The sequence below is a fragment of the Cuculus canorus genome, chromosome 38 (assembly GCF_017976375.1).
Source record: "Cuculus canorus isolate bCucCan1 chromosome 38, bCucCan1.pri, whole genome shotgun sequence".
In the NCBI taxonomy this organism is placed as follows: domain Eukaryota; kingdom Metazoa; phylum Chordata; class Aves; order Cuculiformes; family Cuculidae; genus Cuculus; species Cuculus canorus.
The window spans coordinates 689,322-716,540 of NC_071438.1; the positions used below are offsets into that span (position 1 = coordinate 689,322).

The following is a 27,219-nucleotide window of genomic DNA, read 5'->3' on the forward strand; positions in this document are numbered from 1 at the left end:
AAAATGGATCCAAAATGGAGGGAAATGACCCAAAATGGAGGGAAATGACCCAAAATGGAGGGAAACGACCCAAACCGGATCCAAAATGGAGGGAAATGACCCAAAACGGATCCAAAATGGAGGGAAATGACCCGAAATGGATCAAAAATGGAGGGAAATGACCCAAAATGGAGGGAAATGACCCAAAATGGAGGGAAATGACCCAAAATGGATCCAAAATGGAGGGAAATGACCCAAAATGGATCTAAAATGGAAGGGAATGACCCAAAATGGAGGGAAATGACCCAAAAATGGATCCAAAATGGAGGGAAATCACCCAAAATGGATCCAAAAAGGAGGGAAATGACCCAAAATGGAGGGAAATGACCCAAAATAGAGGGAAATGACCCAAAATGGATCCAAAATGGAGGGAAAGGACCCAAAATGGAGGAAAATGACCCAAAATGGAGGGAAATGACCCCAAACTGAGGGAAATGACCCCAAACGGAGGGAACCGACGGCAATCGGGGGCTCACCCGGCTCCGGCGTTGGCGGTGGCGGTGGCTCCGGGGGTTCCTCGGCTGCGCTTTCGTCCTCGGAAGAGGAAGAGGAGGAAGAAGAGGAGGAAGAGGAAGGCGAGGAAGGGGGGGAGGAAGAGGAGGAGGAGGAAGAGGAAGAGCGGGGGGGCGAGGAGGACGAGGGGCGAGAGTTTGGAGGAGGCGTCGCTGGCGGCGCCTTCGGCATCGTCCTCCTCTTCTTCTTCTTCTTCTGAGGGGACACAAAATGGCGTCAAACAGTGTCCATCGGGGCCTCAACGTCCCCATTGTCCCCAAACCCAACATCTTTGAGGTCCTCAACGTCCCCATTGTCCCCAAACTCAACGTCCTTGAGGTCCTCAATGTCCTCAACGTCCCCATTGTCCCCAAACCCAACGTCTTTGAGATCCTCAATGTCCTCAATGTCCCCATTGTCCCCAAACCCAACGTTCTTGAGGTCCTCAATGTCCTCAATGTCCCCAAACTCAACGTCTTTGAGATCCTGAATGTCCTCAATGTCCCCAAACTCAACGTCTTTGAGGTCCTCAATGTCCTCAATGTCCCCATTGTCCCCAAACTCAACGTCTTTGAGATCCTCAATGTCCCCATTGTCCCCAAACCCAACATCTTTGAGGTCCTCAATGTCCTCAATGTCCCCATTGTCCCCAAACCCAACGTCTTTGAGGTCCTCAATGTCCCCAACGTCCCCATTGTCCCCAAACCCAACGTCTTTGAGGTCCTCAATGTCCTCAATGTCCCCAAACCCAACGTTCTTGAGGTCCTCAATGTCCCCAACGTCCCCATTGTCCCCAAACTCAACGTCTTTGAGGTCCTCAATGTCCTCAATGTCCCCAAACTCAACGTCTTTGAGATCCTCAATGTCCTCAATGTCCCCATTGTCCCCAAACTCAACGTCTTTGAGGTCCTCAATGTCCCCATTGTCCCCAAACTCAACGTCTTTGAGGTCCTCAATGTCCTCAATGTCCCCAAACTCAACGTCCTTGAGGTCCTCAATGTCCCCAACGTCCCCCATTGTCCCCAAACTCAACATCTTTGAGGTCCTCAATGTCCCCAACGTCCCCCATTGTCCCCAAACCCATTGTCCGCACCGTCCAAGGGCTCTCGGTGGCCCCGACGTGGCCCCCCCGGGGGTTCCCCCCCCTTCGGTCTCCGCCGGCGCCGGCGCTGCCGCGGTTCCTCCTCTTCTTCGGCCTCGTCCTCCTCCTCCTCTTCCTCCTGGGGGGGAAAAAAATGGGGTGTTTTGGGGGTCCCAGAGGGGTTTGGGGGGGATTTTGGGGGTCTCAGTGGGGTTTTGAGGGGAGATTGGGGTCCCTAAAGTCATTTTGTGGGGTCTCGGGGGGGGTTTTGGGGTCCCCCGAGGAGGTCTTTGAGGGCTCAAGGGTGGATTTTGGGGTCCCCGGGAGGATTCTGGGGGGTCTCGAGTGGGTTTCGGGGTATCCGGGTGGGATTTGGGGTCCCCGAGGAGGTCTTTGGGGGCTCTCAGTGCTGTTTGTGGGGGTGGGGGAGGGATTTTGGGGTCCCCGAGGTGGGATTTGGGAGGTCCTGGTACTATTTGGGTCCCCAAGCTGGGTTTTTGGGGTCCCTGAGTGGTTTTGGGGTCCTCAAGGTGGGGTTTTGGGTCTCCAAGTGGGGTTTTGGGGTCCCAGGGAGGATTCCGGGGGGGTCTCAGTGGGGCTTCGGGGTATCCTGGTGGGATTTGGGGTCCCTAAGGTGGGTTTTTGGGGTCCCTGAGTGGTTTTGGGGTCCCTGGGTGGGGTTTTGGGGTCCCCAAGGTGGGGTTTTTGCATCTCCAAGCAGGGTTTTGGGGTCCCCGGGAGGATTCCGGGGGGGTCTCAGTGGGGCTTTGGGGGATCCTTGTGGGATTTGGGGTCCCCAAGGTGGGTTTTTGGGGTCCCTGAGGGGTTTTGGGGTCCCTGGGTGGGGTTTTGGGGGGTCTTAGTGGGGTTTTGGGTCTCCAAGTGGAGTTTTGGGGTCCCCGGGAGGATTCCGGGGGGGTCTCAGGTGGGATTTCGGGTTATACTGGTGTGATTTGGGGTACACCGAAGTGGATTTTGGGGTCCCTGAGGTGTTTTGGGGTCCCTGGGGTGGGGTTTGGGGAGTCCTCAAGTTGTGAATTTGCGTCTCCAAGTGGGGTTTTGGGTCCCCAAGGGGGATCTGGGGGTGACACTGGTGGGATTTGGGAGTCCTCAAGGGTGGGTTTATGGGGTCCCTGAGTGGTTTTGGGGTCCCTGAGTGGGGTTTTGGGGGGGGTCTTAGTGGGGTTTTGCGTCTCCAAGTGGGGTTTTGGGGTCCCCGTGAGGGTCATCCAGTGGGGTTTTGGGGGGGTCCTCAGTGGGTTTTGGGGTGTCCTGGTGGGATTTGGGGTCCCTGAGTGGTTTTGGGGTCCCTGAGTGGGGTTTTGGGGTCCTCAAGGTGGGGTTTTGTGTCTCCAGTGGGGGTTTCGGGGTCCCCGGGAGGATTCCAGGGGGGTCTCAGTGGGGTTTCGGGGTATCCTGGTGGGGATTTGGGGTCCCCAAGGTGGGTTTTTGGGGGTCCCTGCGTGGTTTTGGGGTCCCTGGGTGTGGTTTTGGGGGGGGTCTTAGTGGGGGTTTTGGGTCTCCAAGTGGGGTTTTGGGGTCCCCGGGGAGGATTCCGGGGGGTCTCAGTGGGGTTTCGGGGGATCCTGGTGGGATTTGGGTCCCCAAGGTGGGTTTTTGGGGTCCCTGAGGGGTTTTGGGGTCCCTGGGTGGGGTTTGGGGAGTCCTCAAGTTGGAATTTTGCGTCTCCAAGTGGGGTTTTGGGGTCCCCAGGGGGATTCTGGGGGTGTCCTTGGTGGGATTTGGGTCCCCAAGGTGGTTTTTGGGGTCCCTGAGTGGTTTTGGGGTCCCTGAGTGGGGTTTTGGGGGGTCTTAGTGGGGTTTTGGGTCTCCAGTGGGGTTTTGGGGTCCCCGTGAGGGTCTCAGTGGGTTTTGGGGGGGGGTCTCAGTGGGTTTTGGGGTGTCCTGAGCGGGATTCGGGGGTCCCAAGGTGGGATTTGGGGTCCCGGGGTGGGTTTTGGGGTGCCTGGGTGGGGGTTTGGGGGGTCTTAGTGGGTTTTGGGGTCTCCAAGTGGGGGTTTCGGGGTCCCCGGGGGGGTCTCAATGGGGTTTTGGGGTATCCTGGTGGGATTTGGGGTCCCCAAGGTGGGTTTTTGGGGTCCCCGAAGGGGTTTTGGGGGTCCCTGGGGTGGGGTTTTGGGGTCCTCAAATTGGAATTTTGCGTCTCCAAGTGAGTTTTGGGGTCCACCCGAGGATTCCGTGGGGGTCTCAGTGGGTGTTTGGGGGATCCTGGTGGGATTCGGGGTCCCCCGGGTGGGGTTTGGGGTGCCCTGGGGGGGAAGTTTTGGGGTCACCTTCCCCGAGGGACGACTCCTCGCTGGCCTCTTCGACCTTCGCTGTCCAAGCGGAAAAGCTTCCGGCGCTTTCCGGGGGCGTCGGGACGGGGGGCCGCCGGGGGGGGGTTACTTTTCTGGGGGGGGTCAGCAGGTGGGGGCAAAAAGAGGGGGTTCCGGCAGGGGAGATCAGAGGGGGTTTAGGGGCCAAAAAGTGGGGGGATTATTTGGGGGGGGATCCAGGGGTCACAAAGGGGGGGGTTTGGGGTCAAAAAGGGAGGATGTGGGGTCAAAAAAGGGGGGTTTGAGGGGGGTCAGGGGCCAAAAAGGGGTGTTTGGGGGTGTCAGGGGTCAAAAAGGGGGTTCAGGGGCCAAAAAGGGGGGGGTTTGGGGGGCAAAAAGGGGGAGTTGGGGGCCAAAAAAGGGGGGTTTCAGGGGGCCAAAAAAGGGGGGGTTTGGGGCAAAAAGGGGGATTTGGGGGTCAAAAAGAGGGGTTTGGGGGTCAAAAGGGGGGGGTTTGGGGGTCAAAAAGGGGGGGTTTGGGGGTCAAAAAAAGGGGGGTTTGGGTCAAAAAGGGGGGGGTTTGGGGCCAAAAAAAGGGGGGGTTTGGGGCCAAAAAGGGGATTTGGGGGTCAAAAAGGGGATTTGGGGCCAAAAAGGGGGATTTGGGGCCAAAAAGGGGGGATTTGGGGGTCAAAAAGGGGGGGTTTGGGGGTCAAAAAGGGGGGGTTTGGGGCCAAAAAGGGGGGAGTTTGGGGGGTCAAAAAGGGGGGGTTTGGGGTCAAAAAGGGGGAGTTTGAGGGTCAAAAAGGGGGAGGTTTGGGTCAAAAAAGGGGGGGGTTTGGGGCCAAAAAGGGGAGTTTGGGGTCAAAAAGGGGAGTTTGGGGGTGTCATGGGGCCAAAAAGGAGTTCACGAAGGCCAAAAATAGGGGGGTTTGGGGCCAAAAAGGGGGAGTTTTGGGGGCCAAAAAAGGGGGAGTTTGGGGGGTGTCAGGGGCCAAAAAGGAGGTTCACTAGGCCAAAGAAGGGGGGGGTTTGGGGCCAAAAAGGGGGTTCAGGGCCAAAAAGGGGGAGTTTGGGGCCAAAAAAAGGGGGAGTTTGGGGGTCAAAAAGGGGGAGTTTGGGGTCAAAAAGGGGGGGTTTGGGCCAAAAAGGGGATTTGGGGGCCAAAAAAGGGGGGAGTTGGGGGCCAAAAAAAAGGGGGGCGTTTGGGGGCAAAAAAGGGGGAGTTTGGGGGTCAAAAAAAGGGGGAGTTTGGGGGGCAAAAAGGGGGGGTTTGGGGCCAAAAGAAGGGGGGGTTTGGGGCCAAAAAGGGGGGGTTTGGGGGCAAAAAGGGGGATTTGGGGGTCAAAAAAAGGGGGGGTTTGGGGCCAAAAAAGGGGTCCAAAAAGTGGGTCCGGTGTCCAAAGTGGGGTTCGGGGGGTCCAAGTGGGGTTCGGGGTCCAAAGTGGGGTTCGGGGGTCCAAAGTGGGGTTCGGGGGTCCCTCACCGTCCTCGTCCTCCTCGGGGGGGGGTCCGGCGGGCCGCGGGCGTTTCTCCTCCCCCCCCTCCGCCAGCTCCGATGGTTCTTTCCCGCTTCACCTGGAAAAAGGGGGGGGATGAAAAAAAAAAAAGGGGGGGTCAGGGGGGGCTGCACCCCAAAATAACCCAAGACACCCCCAAGATGTCCCCTTTTTTGCCCCCCCTGAACCCCCTTTTTAAACCCCCGAACCCCTTTTAGTTCCCCCCAAACCCCATTTTTGCCCCCCCAAAACCCTTCAAACCCCCTTTAAGTCCCCCCAAAACCCCTTTTATGCCCCCCTGAGCCCCCCAAAAACCCCCTTTTTAAATACCCAAAAAACCCTTTTACACAACCCAGAAACCCCCTTTTATGTCCCCCCAGAGCCCCCCAAAACTCCCTTTTTAACCCCCAAACCACCCTCTACAGCCCCCCAAAAACCCCTCTATGCCTCCCCAAAACAACCCCTTTTTTGCCCCCCCAGACCCCCCAATTTTGGGGTCCCTGGAAGAGAGGAGGCTCAGAGCCCCCCCCAGGACCCCCTTTTTTGCTCCCCCAAACCCCCCATTTTGGGGTCCCGGAAGGAAAGGAGGCTCAGAGCCCCCCCCAACCCCCCAAATTTTGGGGTCCCTGGAAGGAAAGAAAGCTCATAGCCCCCCCAAACCACCCTCTATGCCCCCCCAAACCCCCTTTATGCCCCCCAATCCCCCTTTATGCCCCCCCAAAACCCCCCATTTTTGGGGTCCCCGGAAGGAGAGGAAGCTCAGAGCCCCCCCAAACCCCCTTTTTGCCCCCCAAACCCCCCATTTTGGGGTCCCCGGAAGGACAGGAAGCTCATAGGCCCCCCCAAACCCCCTCTATGCCCCCCCAAACCCCCTCTATGCCCCCCCAAACCCCCTTTTTGTTGCCCCCCAAACCCCCCAATTTTGGGGTCCCTGGAAGAAGAGGAGGCTCAGAGCCCCCCCAAACCCCCTTTTTGCTCCCCCAAACCCCCCATTTTGGGGTCCCTGGAAGGAAGAAGCTCATAGCCCCCCCAGATCCCTTTTTTGCCCCCCCAACCCCCATTTTGGGGTCCCTGGAAGGAAAGAAAGCTCAGAGCCCCCCAGATCCCCTTTTTTGCCCCCCCAACCCCCCATTTTGGGGTCCCCTGGAAGGAGAGGAGGCTCAGAGCCCCCCCAAACCCCCTCTATGTCCCCCCAAACCCCCTCTATGCCCCCCCCAAAAAACCCCCTTTTTGCCCCCCCAACCCCCCATTTTGGGGTCCCTGGAAGGAAAGGAAGCTCAGAGCCCCCCCAGATCCCCTTTTTGCCCCCCCAACCCCCCATTTTGGGGTCCCTGGAAGGAGAGGAGGCTCAGAGCCCCCCCAAACCCCCTCTATGTCCCCCCAAAAACCCCTCTATGCCCCCCAATCCCCCTTTATTGCCCCCCCAAACCCCCCCATTTTGGGGTCCCCGGAAGGAGAAGAAGCTCAGAGCCCCCCCAGATCCCCTTTTTGCCCCCCCAAACCCCCAATTTTGGGGTCCCCGGAAGGAAAGGAGGCTCAGAGCCCCCCCCAACCCCCCCAATTTTGGGGTCCCTGGAAGGAAAGAAAGCTCATAGCCCCCCCAAACCCCCTCTATGCCCCCCCAAACCCCCTTTTTGGGCCCCCCTCAAACCCCCCATTTTGGGTCCCTGGAAGGACAGGAAGCTCATAGCCCCCCCAAACCCCCTCTATGCCCCCCCAAAACCCCTCTATTGCCCCCCAAAACCCCCTCTATGTATGTATGCCCCCCCCAAAACCCCTCTATGGCCCCCCAAAACCCCCTCTATGGCCCCCCCAAACCCCCTCTATGCCCCCCCCAACCCCCTTTTTGCCCCCCAAAACCCCCCATTTTGGGGTCCCTGGAAGGACAGGAAGCTCATAGCCCCCCCAAGACCCCCTTTATGCCCCCCCAAACCCCCTCTATGCCCCCCTAAACCCCCTCTATGCCCCCTAAACCCCCATTTTGCCCCCCCAAAGACCCCCATTTCGGGGTCCCCGGAAGGACAGGAAGCTCAGAGCGCCCCCCCCCCCATTTTTTTTGGGGTACCTTGAAGGAAGGCAGGCGCAGGGCCCCCCGCAATCCGGCGCCGCCCCCCCGCGCCCACTCCACCAACGACAGCAGCGCCGGGGGCTCCTTCGGCCTCGCTCGCTCCTTCTCCTCCTCTCCTCGCTGCCGGCTCGACTGGAACGGCTGCAGGGATTTGGGGGGGTCAGGGGGGCACCCCAAAACCATAGGAAGGCCAAGGGGAGCTTTAGGGGGCGGTTGGGGGGCTCTCAGTGCCCCCCCACTACCTCAAAAGGAGGAGGAGGAGGATGGAGCCACCGAGATAAGATGTTGCCGAGCGTTCCAAAGGGGGGCTTTTGGGGTTCCCGGGGGGGTTTTGGGGTCACTCATGGGGGGGTTTGGGGTTCCCAGGGGGGTTTTGGGGTTCCTGGGGGGGGTTTTGGGGTTCCCGGGGGGGTTTTGAGGGTCCCTGAGTGGTTTAGGGGTCCCTGAAGGGGGCGGTTCAAGGGTCGTAGTGGGGATTTGGGGTCCCCAACGCGGGGATTTGGGGGGTCTTGGTGGGATTTGGGGGGTCCTGAGGGGAATTGGGGTCCCCAAGGTGGGGATTTGGGGGGTCTTGGTGGGATTTGGGGTCCCAAGGTGGGGTTTTGGGGGGTCCTGAGGGGGTTTGGGGTCCCCGAGGTGAGGACTTGGGGGGTCTGGGTGGGATTTGGGGTCCTAAGGTGGGGTTTTGGGGGTCCTGAATGGGTTTGGGGGTCCCCAAGGTGGGGATTTGGGGGTCTTGGTGGGATTTGGGGGTTCCTGGTGGGATTTCGGGGGTTCCTGCTGGGATTTGAGGGTTCCTGCTGGGATTTGGGGGTGTCCTGGTGCGATTTAAGAGTTCCTGATGGGATTTTGGGGGTTCCTGGTGGGATTTTGAGGGTTCCTGGTGGGATTTCGGGGGTTCCTGGTGGGATTTGGAGAGGTTCTGGTGGGATTTCGGGGGTCCTGGTGAGATTTGGGGAGTCCTGGTGGGATTTGAGGGTTCCTGGTGGGATTTCGGGGGTTCCTGGTGAGATTTGGGGGGTTCCTGGTGAGATTTCAGGGAGTCCTGGTGGGATCTGAGGGTTCTTGGTGGGATCTGGGGGTTCCTGGGGGGATTTGGGGGTGTCCTGGTGGGATTCTGGGGGTTCCTGGTGAGATTTTGGGATTCCTGGTGAGATTTGGGGGTTCCTGCTGGGATTTGGGGGTTCCTGGTGGGATTTCAGGGAGTCCTGGTGGGATTTTGGGGTGTCCTGGTGAGATTTGGGGGGTCCTGGTGGGATTTTGAGGGTTCCTGGTGGGATTTTGGGGGTTCCTGCTGGGATTTCATGGAGTCCTGGTGGAATTTTGGGGGTTCCTGGTGGGATTTCGGGGAGTCCTGGTGGGATTTGGGGTGTCCTGGTGGGATTTGGGGGTGTCCTGGTGGGATTTCGGGGAGTCCTGGTGGGATTTTGGGGGTTCCTGGAGGGATTTTGGGGGTTCCTGGTGGGATTTAAGAGCTCCTGGTGGGATTTTGGGGGTTCCTGGAGGGATTTAAGGCTTCTTGGTGGGATTTTGGGGGTTCCTGATGGGATTTTGAGGGTTCCTGGTGGGATTTTGGGGGTTCCTGGTGAGATTTCAGGGGTTCCTGCTGGGATTTGGGGGTTCCTGGTGGGATTTTGAGGGATTCTGGTGGGATTTTGGGGGTTCCTGGAGGGATTTAAGGCTTCTTGGTGGGATTTTTGGGGTTCCTGCTGGGATTTTGGGGTGTCCTGGCGAGATTTTGGGGGTGTCCTCATGGAATTTCAGTGGTCGTCTCCAATCAACCCCACATTCACCCCCCAAACTGCCACCAAAAAGGGACCCTTTGAGGTTCCCGGTGGCGTTTTTCGGGGGGGGGGGGTTTTGTATTCCTGATGGAATTTTGGGGTTCAGGGATGGGGGGGGCCAATAATTTTGGGGTGCCTTTACCTTCACCTGTTCTTCTTTCCTCTCCCACCACGCGTCGAAGGCCCTGAAGGCCACGTTCTCCACCATCTTCCGGTTGAGATCCCTTTGCATCGTCGCCTTCATCTCCTGCACCAAAGCCGCCAACACCCCCTCGATGGGACCCCCAATATTTTGGGGGGGCCCCCCTTCCATCCCATAATTCCCGGGGGGGTCAGGAGGTGGTGGTGGCGGTGGCGGTAACGGTTGCGGTGGGACCGGATCGGTACCGGGTGGTCTTTCTTCAGCGTTAGGAGGGAAATGCGGAGCAACCGGGGGGTACGGGGGGGGGTTGATGGAAATGGGGGGCAAAAGGGGGACCCCCAAAAAGATTTTTCACACCCCCCCCACCACGTAAACGGCTTAAAAGTTGCGTTTGGAATTGAAAAGAAGAAGGGACCCCCCCCCAACGCCCCCCTAAACGACCTAAAAGGTCATAAAGGCTTTGGGGGGTCCCTCCGGGAGATGGGGACCCCCCTAAATCGCGAGGAGGGGGGACGGGGACGGACATGAGGGGGGGGGGGGAAGGTTTGGGGGGGCGGTTCGGGGGGGCGGGAGAAAGGAGAAAGGGGGTAACGGGGGTAACGGTGAGGGGGGCGGTTCCGGAACCCCATCGTCCTCTTCCGAGATTTCCATATCTTCGCCGGAAGAGAGCTGAAAAAAAAGGGGGGGGCGGGGGGGGGGGACCCCCCAAAAATGAGCTTTAAAAGTAAAGGGGATTCCACTCCTTAAAGTAAAGGGGAAATGTCCGTTTAAAACAAGGGGGGGGGGGGACGGTCTGTGAGGAATGGGGAACCCCCTTAAAAGAGGGGGACCCCCACCTTAAAGTAGGGGAACCCCCTTAAAGTAGGGGAACCCCCTTTAAACAGGGGAACCCCCTTAAAAGAGGGGAACCCCACCTTAAAGCAGGGGGAACCCCACCTTAAATCGGGGGAACCCCACCTTAAAGTAGGGGGAATCCCACCTTAAAGTAGGGGGACCCCTTAAAAGAGGGGAACCCCCTCTTAAAACAGGGGGAACACCACCTTAAATCAGTGGGACCCCAACTTAAAGCAGAGGAACCCCTTAAAACAGGGGAACCCCCTCTTAAAGCAGGGGGAACCCCAACTTAAAGCAGGGGGACCCCCTAAAAGAGGAGAACCCCACCTTAAAAGAGGGGAACCCCAACTTAAAGTAGGGGGAACCCCAACTTAAATCAGGGGGAACCCCACCTTAAAGTAGGGGAACCCCCTTAAAAGAGGGGGAACCCCTCTTAAAGTAGGGGGACCTCCAAGACCTCCTCAACCCCCTCCAGGACCCCCCAAGATGTCCCCAAATCCCCACCAGGACCCCCCAAATCCCCCCAAGATGCCCCCAAACCCCCTCCAGGACCCCCAAACCTCCTCAAGATGCCCCCAAATCCCCTCCAGGACCCCCCAAATCCCCTCAAGATGCCCCCAAATCCCCTCCAGGACCCCCCAAACCCCCCAAGATGCCCCCAAACCCCCTCCAGGGCCCCCAAACCCCCCCAAGATGCCCCCAAACCCCCTCCAGGGCCCCCCAAACCCCCTCAAGATGCCCCCAAACCCCCTCCAGGACACCCCAAACCCCCCCAAGATGCCCCCAAACCCCCTCCAGGACACCCCAAACCCCCTCAAGATGCCCCCAAACCCCCTCCAGGACACCCCAAACCCCCCAAGATGCCCCCAAACCCCTCCAGGACCCCCCAAACCTCCTCAAGATGCCCCCAAATGCTCTCCAGGACCCCCCAAACCCCCTCAAGGACCCCCCAAAACCCCCACCAGGACCCCCCAAACCCCTCCAAGATGCCCCCAAACCCCCTCCAGGACCCCCCAAACCCCCCCAAGATGTCTCCAACCCCCCCAAACCCCCTCCAGGACCCCCCAAACGCCCCCAAGATGCCCCCAAACCCCCTCCAGGACCCCCCAAACCCCTTCAAGATGCCCCCAAACCCCCCAAGATGCCCCCAAACCCCCTCCAGGACCACCCAAACCCCCCAAACCTCCTCAAGATGCCCCCAAACCCCCTCCAGAACCCCCCAAACCCCCTCCAGGACCCCCTAAATGCTCTCCAGGACCCCCCAAACCCCCCCAAACCTCCTCAAGATGCCCCAAACCCCCTCCAGAACCCCCCAAAACCCCCTCCAGGACCCCCCAAATGCTCTCCAGGACCCCCCAAACCCCCCCAAACCTCCTCAAGATGCCCCAAACCCCTCCAAGATGTCCCCAATCCCCCCCAAACCCCCCCAAATCCCCTCCAGGACCCCCAAACCCCTTCCAGGACCCTCCAAACCCCCTCCAGGACCCCCTAAATGCTCTCCAGGACCCCCCAAACCTCCTCAAGATGCCCCCAAACCCCTCCAAGATGTCCCCAATCCCCCCCAAACCCCCTCCAGGACCACCCAAACCCCCCCCAAACCCCCTCCAGGACCCCCCAAACCCCCCCAAACCCCTTCCAGGACCCCCCAACCCCCCCCTCCATTTCTCACCCTCTCCTGCCCGTTGGCTTTGGGCGACTCGGGGGGCTCCTCTCCCGCTCCCCCCGCGGCGGCGGTGGCGGTGGGGGTACCCCCTTCTTGCCTTCCCGCATCCGTTGGGATCCCGTTTTTAGGGGCGTCGGCATCGTCGGGGGTTTTCGGGGGGAGTTGAGGAGGAAGAGGAAGATCTTTATCGTCGTCCTCTTCGTCGGCGGGGAGGAAGGAGAAATGGGAGCGTTGTTCTTTGAGGAGAGCTTCGATGCGAGAGTCGAGGCTGCTGTGTTGGGCGAAGGGAACGCTTTCCGGGGTGGCTTCGGGATCCGGGGAACCCCCTCCTCTGGGAACGACGGGGGGCGGCGGCGGAGGCGGCAGCGGCGGCGGCGGCGGAGGGAGGAGGAGGAGAGGAGGAGGAGGAGGTTCGTTGGGAGCAGCGCCGAAGGCTTCGGGAGCCTTCAGGAGGCGAAACTCTCGCTGCTCTTGGGGCGCATCCGAAGAGCCGAAGGGGGGAAAAGATGGAGGAGTGGCGGAAGGAGCGGGAAAAGCGGCGGCCGGCGTGGAGGAAGAGGAAGAGGAAGAGGAGGAAGAGGAAGGAGGAGGTTCGTCTTCGCGTTGAGGGCGTTGGCGGCGACGGGAAGAGGAGGAGGAAGAGGATGAAGCCGAAGGTTGACGGGAATAAAGGCCGGGAGGGTCGTAGGAATACGAAAGGAAAGCTCCGGAACGGCGAGGGAACGCCGATGGCTCCGTGCGGCGCGCGGGGAAGGATTCGAAGCCGTGCCTGGAAAAGAGAGGAAAAAATGGGATTATTTTTTGGGGGAAAAAGGTGGGAATAATATAAACTACAAAAAGGCTCTTCTGGGATCTTCAAAGGTCGCTCCGGACCCCCAAAAAGTCTATCCCGGACACCCCCAAATCCGCCCCGAGGGCCTCTGGGCTCTCTCAAGATCTTCTCAATGTCCCTAAAATGGCCCCGAAATCTCTCCAGGAGACCCCAAAATGCCCTTAAAGTTCCCCAAAATCCTCTCAACACCCCCAAGACACCCCCAAACCCCCTCCAGGACCCCCCAAATCACCTCAAGACACCCCAAGATGCTCCCAAACCTCCCCAAAATTCTCTCAATCCCCCCAAGACACCCCCAAACCCCCTCCAGGACCCCCAGATCACCTCAAGACACCCCCAAACCCCTTCCAGGACCCCCCAAACACCCCCAAGATGCCCCCAAACCTCCCCGAGATCCTCTCAATCCCCCCAAGACACCCCCAAACCCCCTTCAGGACCCCCCAAATCACCTCAAGACACCCCAAGATGCCCCCAAACCTCCCCAAGATCCTCTCAATCCCCCCAAAACACCCCCAAACCCCCTTCAGGACCCCCCAAATCACCTCAAGACACCCCAAGATGCTCCCAAACTTCCCCAGGATCCTCTCAATCCCCCCAAGACACCCCAAAACTCAACCAAGACACCCCAAGATACCCCCAAACCTCCTGAGGATCCTCTCAATCCCCTCAAGACACCCCCAAACCTCCCCAGGATCCTCTCAATCCCCCCAAGACCCCCCCAAACCCCCTTCAGGACCCCCCAATTTCCCCCAAGATGCCCCCAAACCTCCCCAGGATCCTTTCAATCCCCCCAAGACACCCCCAAACCTCCCCAAGATCCTCTCAATCCCCCAAAACCCCTTCAGGAGCCCCCAAATCCCCCCCAAGACACCTCAAGACACCTCCAAACCTCCTCAGGATCCTTTCAATCCCCCCAAGACACCCCCAAACCCGCCAAGATATCCCCAAGATCCTCTCAATCCCCCCAAGACACCCCCAAACCTCCCCAAGATCCTCTCAATCCCCCCAAGACACCCCCAAACCTCCCCAAGATCCTCTCAATCCCCCCAAGATGCCCCCAAACCCCCTCCAGGACCCCCCAAATCCCCTTAAGACACCCCAAGATGCCCCCAAATCTCCCCGAGATCCTCTCAATCCCCCCAAACCCTCTCCAGGACCCCCCAAATCCCCTTAAGACACCCCAAGATGTCCCCAAACCTCCCCAAGATCCTCTCAATCCCCCCAAGACGCCCCCAAACCCCCTCCAGGACCCCCCAAATCACCTCAAGACACCCCCAAACCTCCCCAGGATCCTTTCAATCCCCCCAAGACGCCCCCAAACCCCCTCCAGGACCCCCCAAATCCCCTCAAGACACCCCAAGGTACCCCCAAACCTCCCCACGATCCTCTCAATCCCCTCAAGACACCCCCACACCTCCCCAGGATCCTCTCAATCCCCCCAAGACACCCCAAAACTCACCCAAGACACCCCAAGACGCCCCCAAACCTCCACAAGATCCTTTCAATCCCCCCAAGACCCCCTCCAGGATCTCCCAAATCCCCCCAAGATCCCCCCAAACCTCCCCAAGATGCCCCCAAACCCCCTCCGGGACCCCCCAAATCCCCCCAAGACGCCTCACCTGGCGTAAGGGGTGCTCTCGGCGGCGAAGGGGGGCGGAAAAGGGGGGGCCGGGAGGGGAAAGGGGCTGTAACCCCCCCCGGCAGTCGAGGATGGGGTAGGGGGGTCCGGGGTGCCGTTGCCCGGGGGGGCCGCGAAGGAGGAGTCGGTGGAAGAGCGTCGTCGAGGCTCGGGGGGCTGTGAAAAACAGGGGGGACCACAGAGTTTGGGGGTTCAAAATGGTTCGGGGGGGGGAAAAATGGCTCCATTTGGGGGTAAAAAGGGGTTGGGGGGGCAAAAATGGCTCCATTTGGGGGTAAAAAGGGGTTTGGGGGGGCAAAAATGGCTCCATTTGGGGGTAAAAAAGGGGTTTGGGGGAGCAAAAATGGCTCCATTTGGGGGTTCAAAATGGTTTGGGGGTCAAAAAGTGGCTCCATTTGGGGGTAAAAAGGGGTTTGGGGGGGAAAAGTGGCTCCATTTTGGGGTTCAAAGTGGTTTGGGGGGAAAAAGTGGCTCCATTTTGGGGTTCAAAATGGTTTGGGGGGGAAAAATGGCTCCATTTGGGGGTTCAAAATGGTTTTGGGGGCAAAAATGGCTCCATTTGGGGGTAAAAAGGGGTTGGGGGTCAAAAAATGGCTCCATTTGGGGGTAAAAGGGGGTTTGGGGGGGGCAAAAATGGCTCCATTTGGGGGTAAAAAGGGGTTGGGGGGGCAAAAATGGCTCCATTTGGGGGTTCAAAATGGTTTTGGGGGGGAAAAATGGCTCCATTTGGGGGTAAAAAAGGGGTTTGAGGGGGAAAAATGGCTCCATTTTGGGGTTCAAAACAGGTTGGGAAGAGCAAAAGGGCTCCATTTTGAGATAAAAAGAGGTTGAGAGGAGCAAAATGGCTCCGTTTTGGGTAAAAAGAGGTTGAAAGGAGCAAAAGGGCTCCATTTTGGGGTAAAAAGAGGTTGAGAGGAGCAAAATGGCTCCATTTTGGGGTTAAAAAGAGGTTGAGAGGAACAAAATGGCTCCATTTTGAGGTAAAAAGAGGTTGAGAGGAGCAAAAGGGCTCCATTTTGGGGTAAAAAGAGGTTGAGAGCAGCAAAAGGGCTCCATTTTGGGGTAAAAAGAGGTTGAGAGGAGCAAAATGGCTCCATTTTGGGGTAAAAAGAGGTTGAGAGGAGCAAAATGGCTCCGTTTTGGGGTAAAAAGAGGTTGAGAGGAACAAAATGGCTCCATTTTGAGGTAAAAAGAGGTTGAGAGGAGCAAAAGGGCTCCATTTTGGGGTAAAAAGAGGTTGAGAGGAACAAAATGGCTCCATTTTGAGGTAAAAAGAGGTTGAGAGGAGCAAAAGGGCTCCATTTTGGGGTAAAAAGAGGTTGAGAGCAGCAAAAGGGCTCCATTTTGGGGTAAAAAGAGGTTGAGAGGAGCAAAATGGCTCCATTTTGGGGTAAAAAGAGGTTGAGAGGAGCAAAATGGCTCCATTTTGGGGTAAAAAGAGGTTGAGAGGAACAAAATGGCTCCGTTTTGGGGTAAAAAGAGGTTGAAAGGAGCAAAATGGCTCCATTTTGGGGTAAAAAGAGGTTGAGAGGAGCAAAATGGCTCCGTTTTGGGGTAAAAAGAGGTTGAGAGGAGCAAAATGGCTCCGTTTTGGGGTAAAAAGAGGTTGAAAGGAGCAAAATGGCTCCGTTTTGGGGTAAAAAGAGGTTGAGAGGAGCAAAATGGCTCCATTTTGGGGTAAAAACACATTGGGAAGAGCAAAAGGGCTCCATTTTGAGGTAAAAACGAGTCGGGAGGAGCAAAATGGCTCCGTTTTGGGGTGCAAAACAGCCCCAAGGCGGAAAACGGGGGGCTTGGAGCACCCCAAAATTGCCCCAAATTATGCTACGCCTCTCCCCACCCCCTCCCAATATTGGGGTCCCCCCATGTGCCCTCCACACCACCCCCCTCAATTCTGCCCCCCCCAAACCCCTTAATGTTGGGGTCCCCCCCCCTTAATCTCCCCAATTTTGGGGTGCCAAGTCCCTTCCCTTGGGTTTTCAGCCCTCCCCCCATGGATTTTGGGGTCCCCCAGCCCCCACCCTTTGGATTTTGGGGTCCTCCAACCCCCTCCATGGATTTTGGGGTCCCCCCCTACCGTTTCGGGGTCCCCCTGGCCGGTGGGGACGGTTTGGGGGGTGTAGGCGCCGCTGACGATCAGCTCGTAGAGACGCAGCCGCTGCTGCCCTGCAGGGAACCCCAACATCAGCCTTCGGGGGGACCCCAAAAATGGGGATTTGGGAGGCAGGAAGGGGTCCGGGCACCCCAAAATTGGGGTTTCGGGGGGTTGAACCCCCAAAAATTGGGATTTGGGGGGCAGCAAGGAGTCAGGACACCCCAAAATTGGGGTTTTGGGGGGGGTTGAACCCCAAAAATAGGGATTTGGGGGGCAGCAAGGAGTCAGGACACCCCAAAATTGGGGTTTTGGGGGGGTTGAACCCCAAAAATAGGGATTTGGGGGGGCAGGAAGGGGTTGGTCCATTGGAAAAATGGTGGGTTTGAGTTTGTGGGTGCTCAGAACCTCCCCAAAAGGGGGTTTTTGGGGTGTAGGAGTGCCTGTAGCACCCCAAAAATGAGCCTTCTAAATGTATTGACCCCCAAAATTGGAGGTTTTGGGGTTCCGGAGTGCTCACAACGCCCCAAAAACACGGATTTCAGGAGTTGAGACGCCTCAAAACGCAGGTTTTAAGCGCTGTGGCTGCTTCCAATCTCCCCTAAATGCGGGTTTTTGGGGTGCAAGGGCGTTCCTACCCCACCCAAAGTGGGGTTTTGGGGTCCGCAGCCCCCCCAAATCAGGGTTTTGGGGTTCAGAGGTGCCCACGAGCCCCCAAACCACTGATTTTAAGCATCGCAGCACTTCCAAACACATATTTGAAGCGCTGCAGGTGCTCAGAACCTCCCCTATATGTGGTTTTTTGGGGCGCAAGGGTGTTCCTACCCCACCCAAAGTGAGGTTATGGGGTCCGCAGCCCCCCCAAATCAGGGTTTTGGGGTTCAGAGGTGTCCACGAGCCCCCAAACCACTGATTTTAAGCGTCGCAGCACTTCAAAAGGCGCATTTGAAGCGCTGCGGATGCTTAAAACCTCCCCTAAATGCGGGTTTTTGGGGTGCAAGGGTGTTTCTACCCCACCCAAAGTGGCGTTTTGGGGTCCGCAGCCCCCCCAAATCAGGGTTTTGGGGTTCAGAGGTGTCCACGAGCCCCCAAACCACTGATTTTAAGCGTCGCAGCACTTCCAAACGCGCATTTGAACTCCCCTAAATGCGCATTTTTGAGACCCAAGGGCGTTCCTACCCCACTCAAAGTGAGGTTTTGGGGTCCGCAGCCCCCCCAAATCAGGGTTTTGGGGTTCAGGGCTCACCGCGGACGTCGAGCTGCGCGTGGATGATGTTTCCCATGACGGAGGTGCGGTGAAGGTGTTTGACGGTCTCTTTGGCGGCGCGGGTGGTGGCGAAGAGGACGCGAGCCAAACCGAGGTGTTTGCGGGTTTTGGGGTGCAGGAGGATCTCCACCTCTTCCACTTCTCCGTATTTCCGGCACATTTCGGCTAAAAAGGGCTCCCGGACGTTGTCGTTGAGGCGAGCGAACGTTACCTCTTTCAGGGGGATTTGTCCCACGTAGAACTCGTCCAACTGCACCCCAAAAACAAAGAGGGGGGGGGTGAGATCAAAGAGGACCCCTAAATCCACCTCAAGTGCCCCCAAAACCAACGCAGTGGTTCTCCTAAAAGAGCGTTACAGGGGATTGAAATCGCGGAGAACGCCCAAAGATAACGGAAAGACCTCAAAATCCAACAGGGAGACCCCCAAAAAACAGCCTGGGGGGGGTGAGATCCTGGAGACCCCCAAATCTACCCCAGAGAGCCCCAAATCCACCCCAGAGAGCCCCAAATCCACCTCAAATGCCCCCAAATCCACCTCAAATGCCCCCAAATGCAGCGTTAGGGGTGACTGAGATCAAAGAGACCCCCAAATCCACCCCAGAGAGCCCCAAATCCACGCCAGAGAGCCCCCAAATTCACCCCAGAGAACCCCCAAATCCAGCGTTAGGGGTGACTGAGATCAAAGAGACCCCCAAATCCACCCCAGAAACCCCAAAATCCACTCCAGAGAACCCCAAATCCACCTCAAATGCCCCAAATCCAGCGTTAGGGGTGACTGAGATCACAGAGACCCCCAAATCCACCCCAGAGAGGCCCCAAATTCACCCCAGAGAACCCCCAAATCCACCCCAGAGACCCCCAAATCCAGCATTAGGGGTGACTGAGATCACAGAGACCCCCAAATCCACCCCAGAGACCCCCAAATCCACCCCAGAGAGCCCCCAAATCCACCTCAAATGCCCCAAAATGCGGTATTAGGGGCGACTGAGATCACAGACACCCCCAAATCCACCCCAGAGACCCCCAAATTCACCCCAGAGAACCCCCAAATCCACCTCAAATACCCCAAAATCCAGCGTTAGGGGTGACTGAGATCCCAGAGACCCCCAAATCCACCCCAGAGACCCCCAAATCCACTCCAGAGAACCCCCAAATCCACCTCAAATGCCCCAAATGCAGCATTAGGGGTGACTGAGATCAGAGACCCCCAAATCCACCCCAGGGACCCCCAAATCCACCCCAGAGACCCCCAAATCCAGCATTAGGGGAGACAGAGATCAAAGAGACCCCCAAATCTACCCCAGAGACCCCCAAATCCGCTCCAGAAACCCCCCAAATCCAGCATTAGGGGTGACTGAGATCAAAGAGCCCCCAAATCCACCCCAGAGAACCCCCAAATCCACCTCAAATACCCCAAAATCCAGCATTAGGGATGACTGAGATCAAAGAGAGCCCCAAATCCACCCCAGAGACCCCCAAATCCAGCATTAGGGGTGACTGAGATCACAGAGACCCCCAAATCCACCCCAGAGAGCCCCCAAATCCACCCCAGAGAGCCCCAAATCCACCCCAGAGAGCCCCCAAATGCAGCATTAGGGGTGACTGAGATCAAAGAGACCCCCAAATCCACCCCAGAGACCCCCAAATCCACCCCAGAGAGCCCCAAATCCACCCCAGAGAACCCCCAAATTCACCCCAGAGAACCCCCAAATCCAGCATTAGGGGTGACTGAGATCACAGAGACCCCCAAATCCACCCCAGAGAGCCCCAAATCCACCCCAGAGAGCCCCAAATCCACCCCAGAGAACCCCCAAATCCACCTCAAATGCCCCAAAATCCAGCGTTAGGGGTGACTGAGATCAAAGAGACCCCCAAATCCACGCCAGAGACCCCCAAATCCACCCCAGAGAACCCCCAAATCCACCTCAAATGCCCAAAATCCAGCATTAGGGGTGACTGAGATCACAGAGAGCCCCAAATCCACCCCAGAGAGCCCCCAAATCCACCTCAAATGCCCCAAATCCAACATTAGGGGTGACTGAGATCAAAGAGACCCCCAAATCCACTCCAGAGACCCCCAAATCCACCCCAGAGAACCCCCAAATCCACCTCAAATGCCCAAAATCCAGCATTAGGGGTGACTGAGATCAAAGAGACCCCCAAATCCACCCCAGAGACCCCCAAACCCACCTCAAATGCCCCCAAATGCAGCATTAGGGGTGACTGAGATCACAGAGACCCCCAAATCCACCCCAGAGAGCCCCAAATCCACCCCAGAGAGCCCCAAATCCACCCCAGAGAACCCCCAAATCCACCTCAAATGCCCCAAAATCCAGCGTTAGGGGTGACTGAGATCAAAGAGACCCCCAAATCCACCCCAGAGACCCCCAAATCCACCCCAGAGAACCCCCAAATCCAGCGTTAGGGGTGACTGAGATCACAGAGACCCCCAAATCCACCTCAGAGAGCCCCAAATCCACCCCAGAGAGCCCCAAATCCACCCCAGAGAACCCCCAAATCCACCTCAAATGCCCCAAAATCCAGCGTTAGGGGTGACTGAGATCACAGAGACCCCCAAATTCACCCCAGAGACCCCCAAATCCACCCCAGAGACCCCCAAATCCACCCCAGAGAACCCCCAAATCCACCTCAAATGCCCCAAATCCAGCGTTAGGGGTGACTGAGATCAAAGAGACCCCCAAATCCACGCCAGAGACCCCCAAATCCACCCCAGAGAGCCCCCAAATCCACCTCAAATGCCCCAAATACAGCATTAGCGGTGACTGAGATCAGAGACCCCCAAATCCACCCCAGAGACCCCCAAATCCACCCCAGAGACCCCCAAATCCAGCATTAGGGGAGACAGAGATCAAAGAGACCCCCAAATCTACCCCAGAGACCCCCAAATCCGCTCCAGAAACCCCCCAAATCCAGCATTAGGGGTGACTGAGATCAAAGAGACCCTCAAATCCACCACAGAGAGCCCCCAAATCCACCCCAGAGAACCCCCAAATCCACCTCAAATACCCCAAAATCCAGCATTAGGGATGACTGAGATCAAAGAGAGCCCCAAATCCACCCCAGAGACCCCCAAATCCAGCATTAGGGGTGACTGAGATCACAGAGACCCCCAAATCCACCCCAGAGAGCCCCCAAATCCACCCCAGAGAGCCCCAAATCCACCCCAGAGAGCCCCCAAATCCAGCATTAGGGGTGACTGAGATCAAAGAGACCCCCAAATCCACCCCAGAGACCCCCAAATCCACCCCAGAGAGCCCCCAAATCCACCCCAGAGAGCCCCCAAATCCACCTCAAATGCCTCCAAATGCAGCATTAGGGGTGACTGAGATCACAGAGACCCCCAAATCCACCCCAGAGACCCCCAAATCCACCTCAAATGCCCCAAAATCCAGCATTAGGGGTGACTGAGATCACAGAGACCCTCAAATCCACCCCAGAGACCCCCAAATCCACCCCAGAGACCCCCAAATCCACCCCAAAACAGCACTGGGGGGATGCAGAACCCCCAGATCTCCCACAAAAGGAGCATCAGGGGGACCCCAGAGCCCCTCAGACCATCATTACGGGTGGGAAAGAAAACGGATGAAAGAGAGGGGTTCCCCTCTTCGTTAGCATTAACGAGGGGGGCCCCCCCTTACCTTGAATTTAGGGACAGGCAGGGAGAGGTCACGGTGTTTGGCCCAAATCCGTCGCGGCCGAGGGTCCTGCACGGCACCTGCCGGGGCGAGCCCCGAGTCCTGGGGGGGAGAAACCCCAAAATCAGGGGATCAGCCCCAAAAAGGGGGGATCCGGCCCCAAAAAGGGGGGATCCAGACCCAAAAAGGGGGGATCCAGACCCAAAAAGGGAGAATCAGCCCCAAAAAGGGGGGATCCAGACCCAAAAAGGGGGGATCCAGACCCAAAAAGGGAGAATCAGCCCCAAAAAGGGGGGATCCGGCCCCAAAAAGGGGGGATCCGGCCCCAAAAAGGGGGGAGGCAGCCCCAAAAAGGGGGGAGGCAGCCCCAAAAAGGGGGGATCCGGCCCCAAAAAGGGGGGAGGCAGCCCCAAAAAGGGGGGAGGCAGCCCCAAAAAGGAGGGATCAGCCCCAAAAAGGGGGGATCAGCCCCAAAAAGGGGGGAGACAGCCCCAAAAAGGGGGGAGACAGCCCCAAAAAGGGGGGAGACAGCCCCAAAAAGGGGGGAGACAATGCCAAAAAGGAGGGAAAGAGCCCCAAAAAGGGGGGAGACAGCCCCAAAAAAGAGGAAGACAGACCCAAAAAGGGGGGATCAGCCCCAAAAAGGAGGGATCCGGCCCCCAAAAGGGGGGAGACGGCCCCAAAAAGGGGGGAGACAACCCCAAAAAGGGGGGATCAGCCCCCAAAAAGGGGGATCAGCCCCCAAAAAGGGGGATCAGCCCCCAAAAAGGGGGATCAGCCCCAAAAAGGGGGGAGCCAGACCCAAAAAGGAGGGATCCCACCAAAAACCCCCCAAAAATGAGAGGATCCCGCCCAAAAATGAGGGGATCCTGTCCAAAACACCTCAAAAATGAGAGGATCCCACCCAAAAACAAGGGGATCCAGTCCAAAACCCCCCCAAAATGAGAGGATCCAACCCAAAAATGAGCGGATCTGACCCAAAAACGAGGGGATCTCACCCAAAAACGAGGGGATCCCACCTTAAACCCCCCCAAAATGAGAGGATCCTGCCCCAAAACGAGGAAATCCCACCCAAAAACCCCCCAAAATGAGAGGATCCCGCCCAAAAACGAGGGGATCCCACCCAAAAACGAGGGGATCTCGTCCAAAAACCCCCCAAAAATGAGAGGATCCCACCCAAAAATAAGGGGATCCAGTCCAAAACCCCCCCAAAATGAGAGGATCCAACCCAAAAATGAGCAGATCTGACCCAAAAACGAGGGGATCCCACCAAAAACCCCCAAAAACGAGGGGATCCCACCCAAAAACAAGGGGATCCCACCTCAAACCCCCCCAAACTGAGAGGATCCTGCCCCAAAATGAGGGGATCCCATCCAAAACCCCCCAAAATGAGAGGATCCCACCCCAAAACAAAGGGATATCACCCAAAAACGAGGAGATCCCACCCAAAACCCCCCCAAACTGAGAGGATCCCGCCCCAAAATGAGGGGATCCCGTCCAAAACCCCCCAAAATGAGAGGATCCTGCCCAAAAATGAGGGGATCCCATCCAAAAACGAGGAGATCCCACCCAAAACCCCCAAAAATGAGAGAATCCCGCCCAAAAATGAGGGGATCCCACCCCAAACCCCCCCAAACTGAGAGGATCCTGCCCCAAAATGAGAGGATCCCATCCAAAACCCCCCAAAATGAGAGGATCCCGCCCCAAAATGAGGGGATCCCATCCAAAAATGAGGGGATCCCGTCCAAAAATGAGGGGATCCCACCAAAAACCCCCCCAAAATGAGAGGATCCCACCAAAAAATGAGGGGATCCGACCCAAAAATGAGGGGATCCCACCCAAAACCCCCCCAAAATGAGAGGATCCCACCCAAAAACGAGGGGATCCCACCCAAAAATGAGGGGATCCCACCTCAAACCCCCCCAAAATGAGAGGATCCCACCCAAAATGAGGGGATCCCATCCAAAAACCCCCAAACTGAGAGGATCCTGCCCCAAAATGAGGGGATCCCATCCAAAACCCCCCCAAAATGAGAGGATCCCGCCCAAAACTGAGGGGATCCCGCCCCAAACCCCCCCAAACGGAGAGGATCCCGCCCCAAAATGAGGGGATCCCGCCCCAAAACGAGGGGATCCCGGCCAAAAACGAGGGGATCCCGCCCCAAAACTGAGGGGATCCCACCCCAAAACTGAGGGGATCCCGCCCAAAAACGAGGGGATCCCGCCCAAAACTGAGGGGATCCCGCCCAAAAACGAGGGGATCCCGCCCCAAAACGAGGGAATCTGCCCGAAAATGAGAGGTTACCCCCCCAAACTATCCAAAATTAATGGATCTGCCCCAAAACCGACAGAATTCAGCCCGAAAATGAGGTATTACCCCTCAAAACGTCCCCAAAATGAAAGGATCTGCCCTCAAAAATGGAGGGATTTGCCCCCAAAATGGAGGGATCAGACCCCAAAATGGAGGGATCAGACCCCAAAATGGAGGGATCAGACCCCAAAATGGAGGGATTTGCCCCAAAACGGAGGGATCTGCCCTCAAAACGGAGGGATTTGCCCCAAAACGGAGGGATTTGCCCTCAAAATGGAGGGATTTACCCCCAAAATGGAGGGATCTGACCCCAAAACGGAGGGATCTGCCCCCAAAACGGAGGGATCTGCCCCCAAAATGGAGGGATTTGCCCCAAAACGGAGGGATCTGCCCCAAAACGGAGGGATTTGCCCCCAAAATGGAGGGATTTGCCCCCAAAATGGAGGGATCTGCCCCCCAAAAAGAGGTATTACCCCCTCACCCACCCCAAAATGAAAGGATCCACCCCAAAACGCATGGAATCCGCCCCAAAACGAGGGGATCCACCCCCCACACCCCCCTCCCCCATTCCCTACCTCGTTAACCTCCCTAATTATGCTCCTAATTAGCGTTAATTACCCACGACGATACCAACGCGCAGCTCTCGCCCCCCGGGGGGGGGTCAACTCCTGCCCCGTTACCCCCTTAATTACCCCCCAACCACCCCTCTATACCCTCTGCTGTTGCCCTGCCTCATTACCCTCCCTAATTAAGCTCTTAATTAGTGTTAATTACACACAAACATCACCTCATGATACCGCTACGCTACCCCAGAGCAACTCCTACCCCATTACCTCCCCTTTTACCCCCCTAATTACCCCTCCGCGCCCTCCCCTGTTGCACCCCCTGCTCCCTGCCTCGTTACCCAACCCTAATTAACCCTCTAATTAGCGCTAATTACCCACAAAGACCCTCAACCAGCGCTCCTGGAGACCAATTCCCACCCCTTTCACCCCACTATTACCCCTCTCCTCGCTTCTCTATGCCCTCCCTAATTAATTCCCCCTATCGCCCTCATTAATTAGCACGCTAATTAGCGCGCTAATTAGCACTAATTAGCACTAATCAACGCATCAATGCTAAAATATATCACATAATAGCGTTACATCACTTGTGGGGCGACTTCAACCCCTGTTACGCCCCATTACCCCCTTTTCATACCCACAATTACCCCCCCTTCGTTACTGCCTTTTTAATTAGCATATTAATTAGCGCTAATTACTCACGGGGACGCTGAAGTGGAGGCCATCGTAGCGGTAAACCTTCTGTGCGCCGCGGCGCAGCGCCGGATCCACCACGAGCTTATAGCTGCGCCACGGGGCGCCGGCGGGTCGGGGGGCTTCACCCCCCCCCTCGCCCTCCATCCCCACACATGGGCTCTGGGGGGGGGGGGAAGGGGAAAGGGGGTCACGCGCTGCCCCATAGCGACCCACAGCGACCCATAGAGACCCATAGAGACCCTATAGTAACGGCCCAGTGACCCACAGCGACTCCTCAATCCCCACATATGGGCTCGGGGGGGGGGAAGGGGGGAAAAAGGGGGTCACGCGCTGCCCCATAGCGACCCACAGCGACCCATAGAGAGCCACAGACTCCCATAGGGACCCTATAGTGACCCTATAGTGATGCCCCAGTGACCCACAGCGACTCCTCGATCCCCACATATGGGCTCTGGGGGGGGGGGGGAAAAGGGGGTCACGCACTGCCCCATAGCGACCCATAGAGACCTTATAGAGACCCATAGAGACCCTATAGCGATGCCCCAGTGACCCACAGCGACTCCTCCATCCCCACACATGGGCTCTGGGGGGGAAAGGGGGGAAAAAGGGGGTCACGCGCTGCCCCATAGCGACCCATAGAGACCCACAGACTCCCATAGAGACCCTATAGTAACGGCCCAGTGACCCACAACGACTCCTCAATCCCCACATATGGGCTCGGGGGGGGAAAGGGGTCACGCGCTGCCCCATAGCGACCCATAGAGACCTTATAGAGTCCCATAGAGAGCCTATAGTGATGCCCCAGTGACCCACAGCAACCCATAAAGACCCTATAGAGACACTATAGTGACCCATAAAGACCCCACAGACCCATAAAGACCCATAGAGACCCATAGAGACCCTATAGCGACCCATAGACCATATAGTGACCCACAGAGACCCTATAGTGACCCATAGAGACCCCATAGAGCCCCTATAGTGACCCATAGAGATCCTATAGTGACCCACAGAGACCCCATAGAGACCCATAGAGACCCTATAGTGACCCATACAGACCCATAGAGACCCTATAGTGACCCATAGAGACCCTATAGCGACTCATAGAGACCCCACAGAGACCCCATAGACCCATAGAGACCCTATAGTGACCCATAGAGACCCTACAGTGACCCATAGAGACCCTACAGCGACCCACAGAGACCCATACAGACCCTATAGTAATGTCCCAGTGACCCACAGCAACCCATAAAGACCCTATAGAGACAGTATAGTGACCCATAGAGACCCATAGACCCCACAGTGACCCACAGAGACCCTATAGTGACCCACAGAGACCCTATAGTGACCCATAGAAACCCCATAGAGCCCCTATAGTGACCCACAGAGACCCTATGGTGACCCATAGAGACCCCATAGAGCCCCTATAGTGACCCATAGAGACCCACAGAGACCCATAGAGACCCTATAGTGACTGCCCAGTGACCCACAGCAACTCCTCGATCCCCGCATATGGGCTCTGGGGGGGAAAAGGGGTCACGCGCTGCCCCATAGCGACCCACAGTGACCCATAGAGACCTTATAGAGTCCCATAGAGACCCTACAGTAATGTCCCAGCGACCCACAGCGACTCCTCCAGCCCCACATATGGGCTCGGGGGGGGGAAAGGGGTCACGCGCTGCCCCATAGCGACCCACAGCGACCCATAGAGCCCCTATAGTGACCCACAGAGACCCCACACAGACCCCATAGACCCATAGAGACCCTATAGTGACCCACAGAGACCCCACACAGACCCCATAGACCCATAGAGACCCTATAGTGACCCATACAGACCCCACAGAGACCCATAGAGCTCCTACAGTGACCCATAGAGACCCTATAGTGACCCATAGAGCCCCTATAGAGACCCATAGAGACCCTATAGCGACCCTATAGTAACTGCCCAGTGACCCACAGCGACTCCTCGATCCCCACATATGGGCTCTGGGGGGGGGAAGGGGTCACACGCTGCCCCATAGCGACCCACAGCGACCCATAGGGACCCTATAGAGACCCACAGAGACCCTATGGCGACCCATAGAGCCCTTATAGCGGCGCCCCTGTGACCCACAGCGACTCCTCCAGCCCCACACATGGGCTCTGGGGGGGCAGAGACCATCACCGCCTGCCCCATAGCGACCCACAGCCTCCTGTTCCCCCCACACCCCCTTTATACCCCACACCCCCTGTGCCCCCCATCTCCCTCCATCACCCCCAGATTCCCCCCAGACCCCCAACTCCTCCCCC

The 27,219-nt window shown here is 57.4% G+C and overlaps 1 protein-coding gene across 1 annotated transcript in view; it reads right to left on the minus strand.

The window, feature by feature from the left end:
* The window catches only part of SETD1A (SET domain containing 1A, histone lysine methyltransferase), a 49,247-nt gene that overhangs the window by 21,132 nt on the left and 896 nt on the right, over nucleotides 1-27,219 (minus strand). The window contains exons 2-13 of the mRNA XM_054053027.1: nucleotides 24,940-25,092; nucleotides 21,368-21,466; nucleotides 17,688-17,958; nucleotides 16,427-16,515; nucleotides 14,330-14,505; nucleotides 11,885-12,647; nucleotides 9,906-10,050; nucleotides 9,382-9,716; nucleotides 7,453-7,596; nucleotides 3,907-4,022; nucleotides 1,625-1,748; nucleotides 1,187-1,524 (exon numbers count right to left, since the gene is read on the minus strand). Of these exons, the coding sequence (XP_053909002.1) occupies nucleotides 1,187-1,524; nucleotides 1,625-1,748; nucleotides 3,907-4,022; nucleotides 7,453-7,596; nucleotides 9,382-9,716; nucleotides 9,906-10,050; nucleotides 11,885-12,647; nucleotides 14,330-14,505; nucleotides 16,427-16,515; nucleotides 17,688-17,958; nucleotides 21,368-21,466; nucleotides 24,940-25,077 (2,738 nt within the window). The 5' untranslated portion in view covers nucleotides 25,078-25,092. The remainder of the gene's footprint in view (nucleotides 1-1,186; nucleotides 1,525-1,624; nucleotides 1,749-3,906; nucleotides 4,023-7,452; nucleotides 7,597-9,381; nucleotides 9,717-9,905; nucleotides 10,051-11,884; nucleotides 12,648-14,329; nucleotides 14,506-16,426; nucleotides 16,516-17,687; nucleotides 17,959-21,367; nucleotides 21,467-24,939; nucleotides 25,093-27,219) is intronic.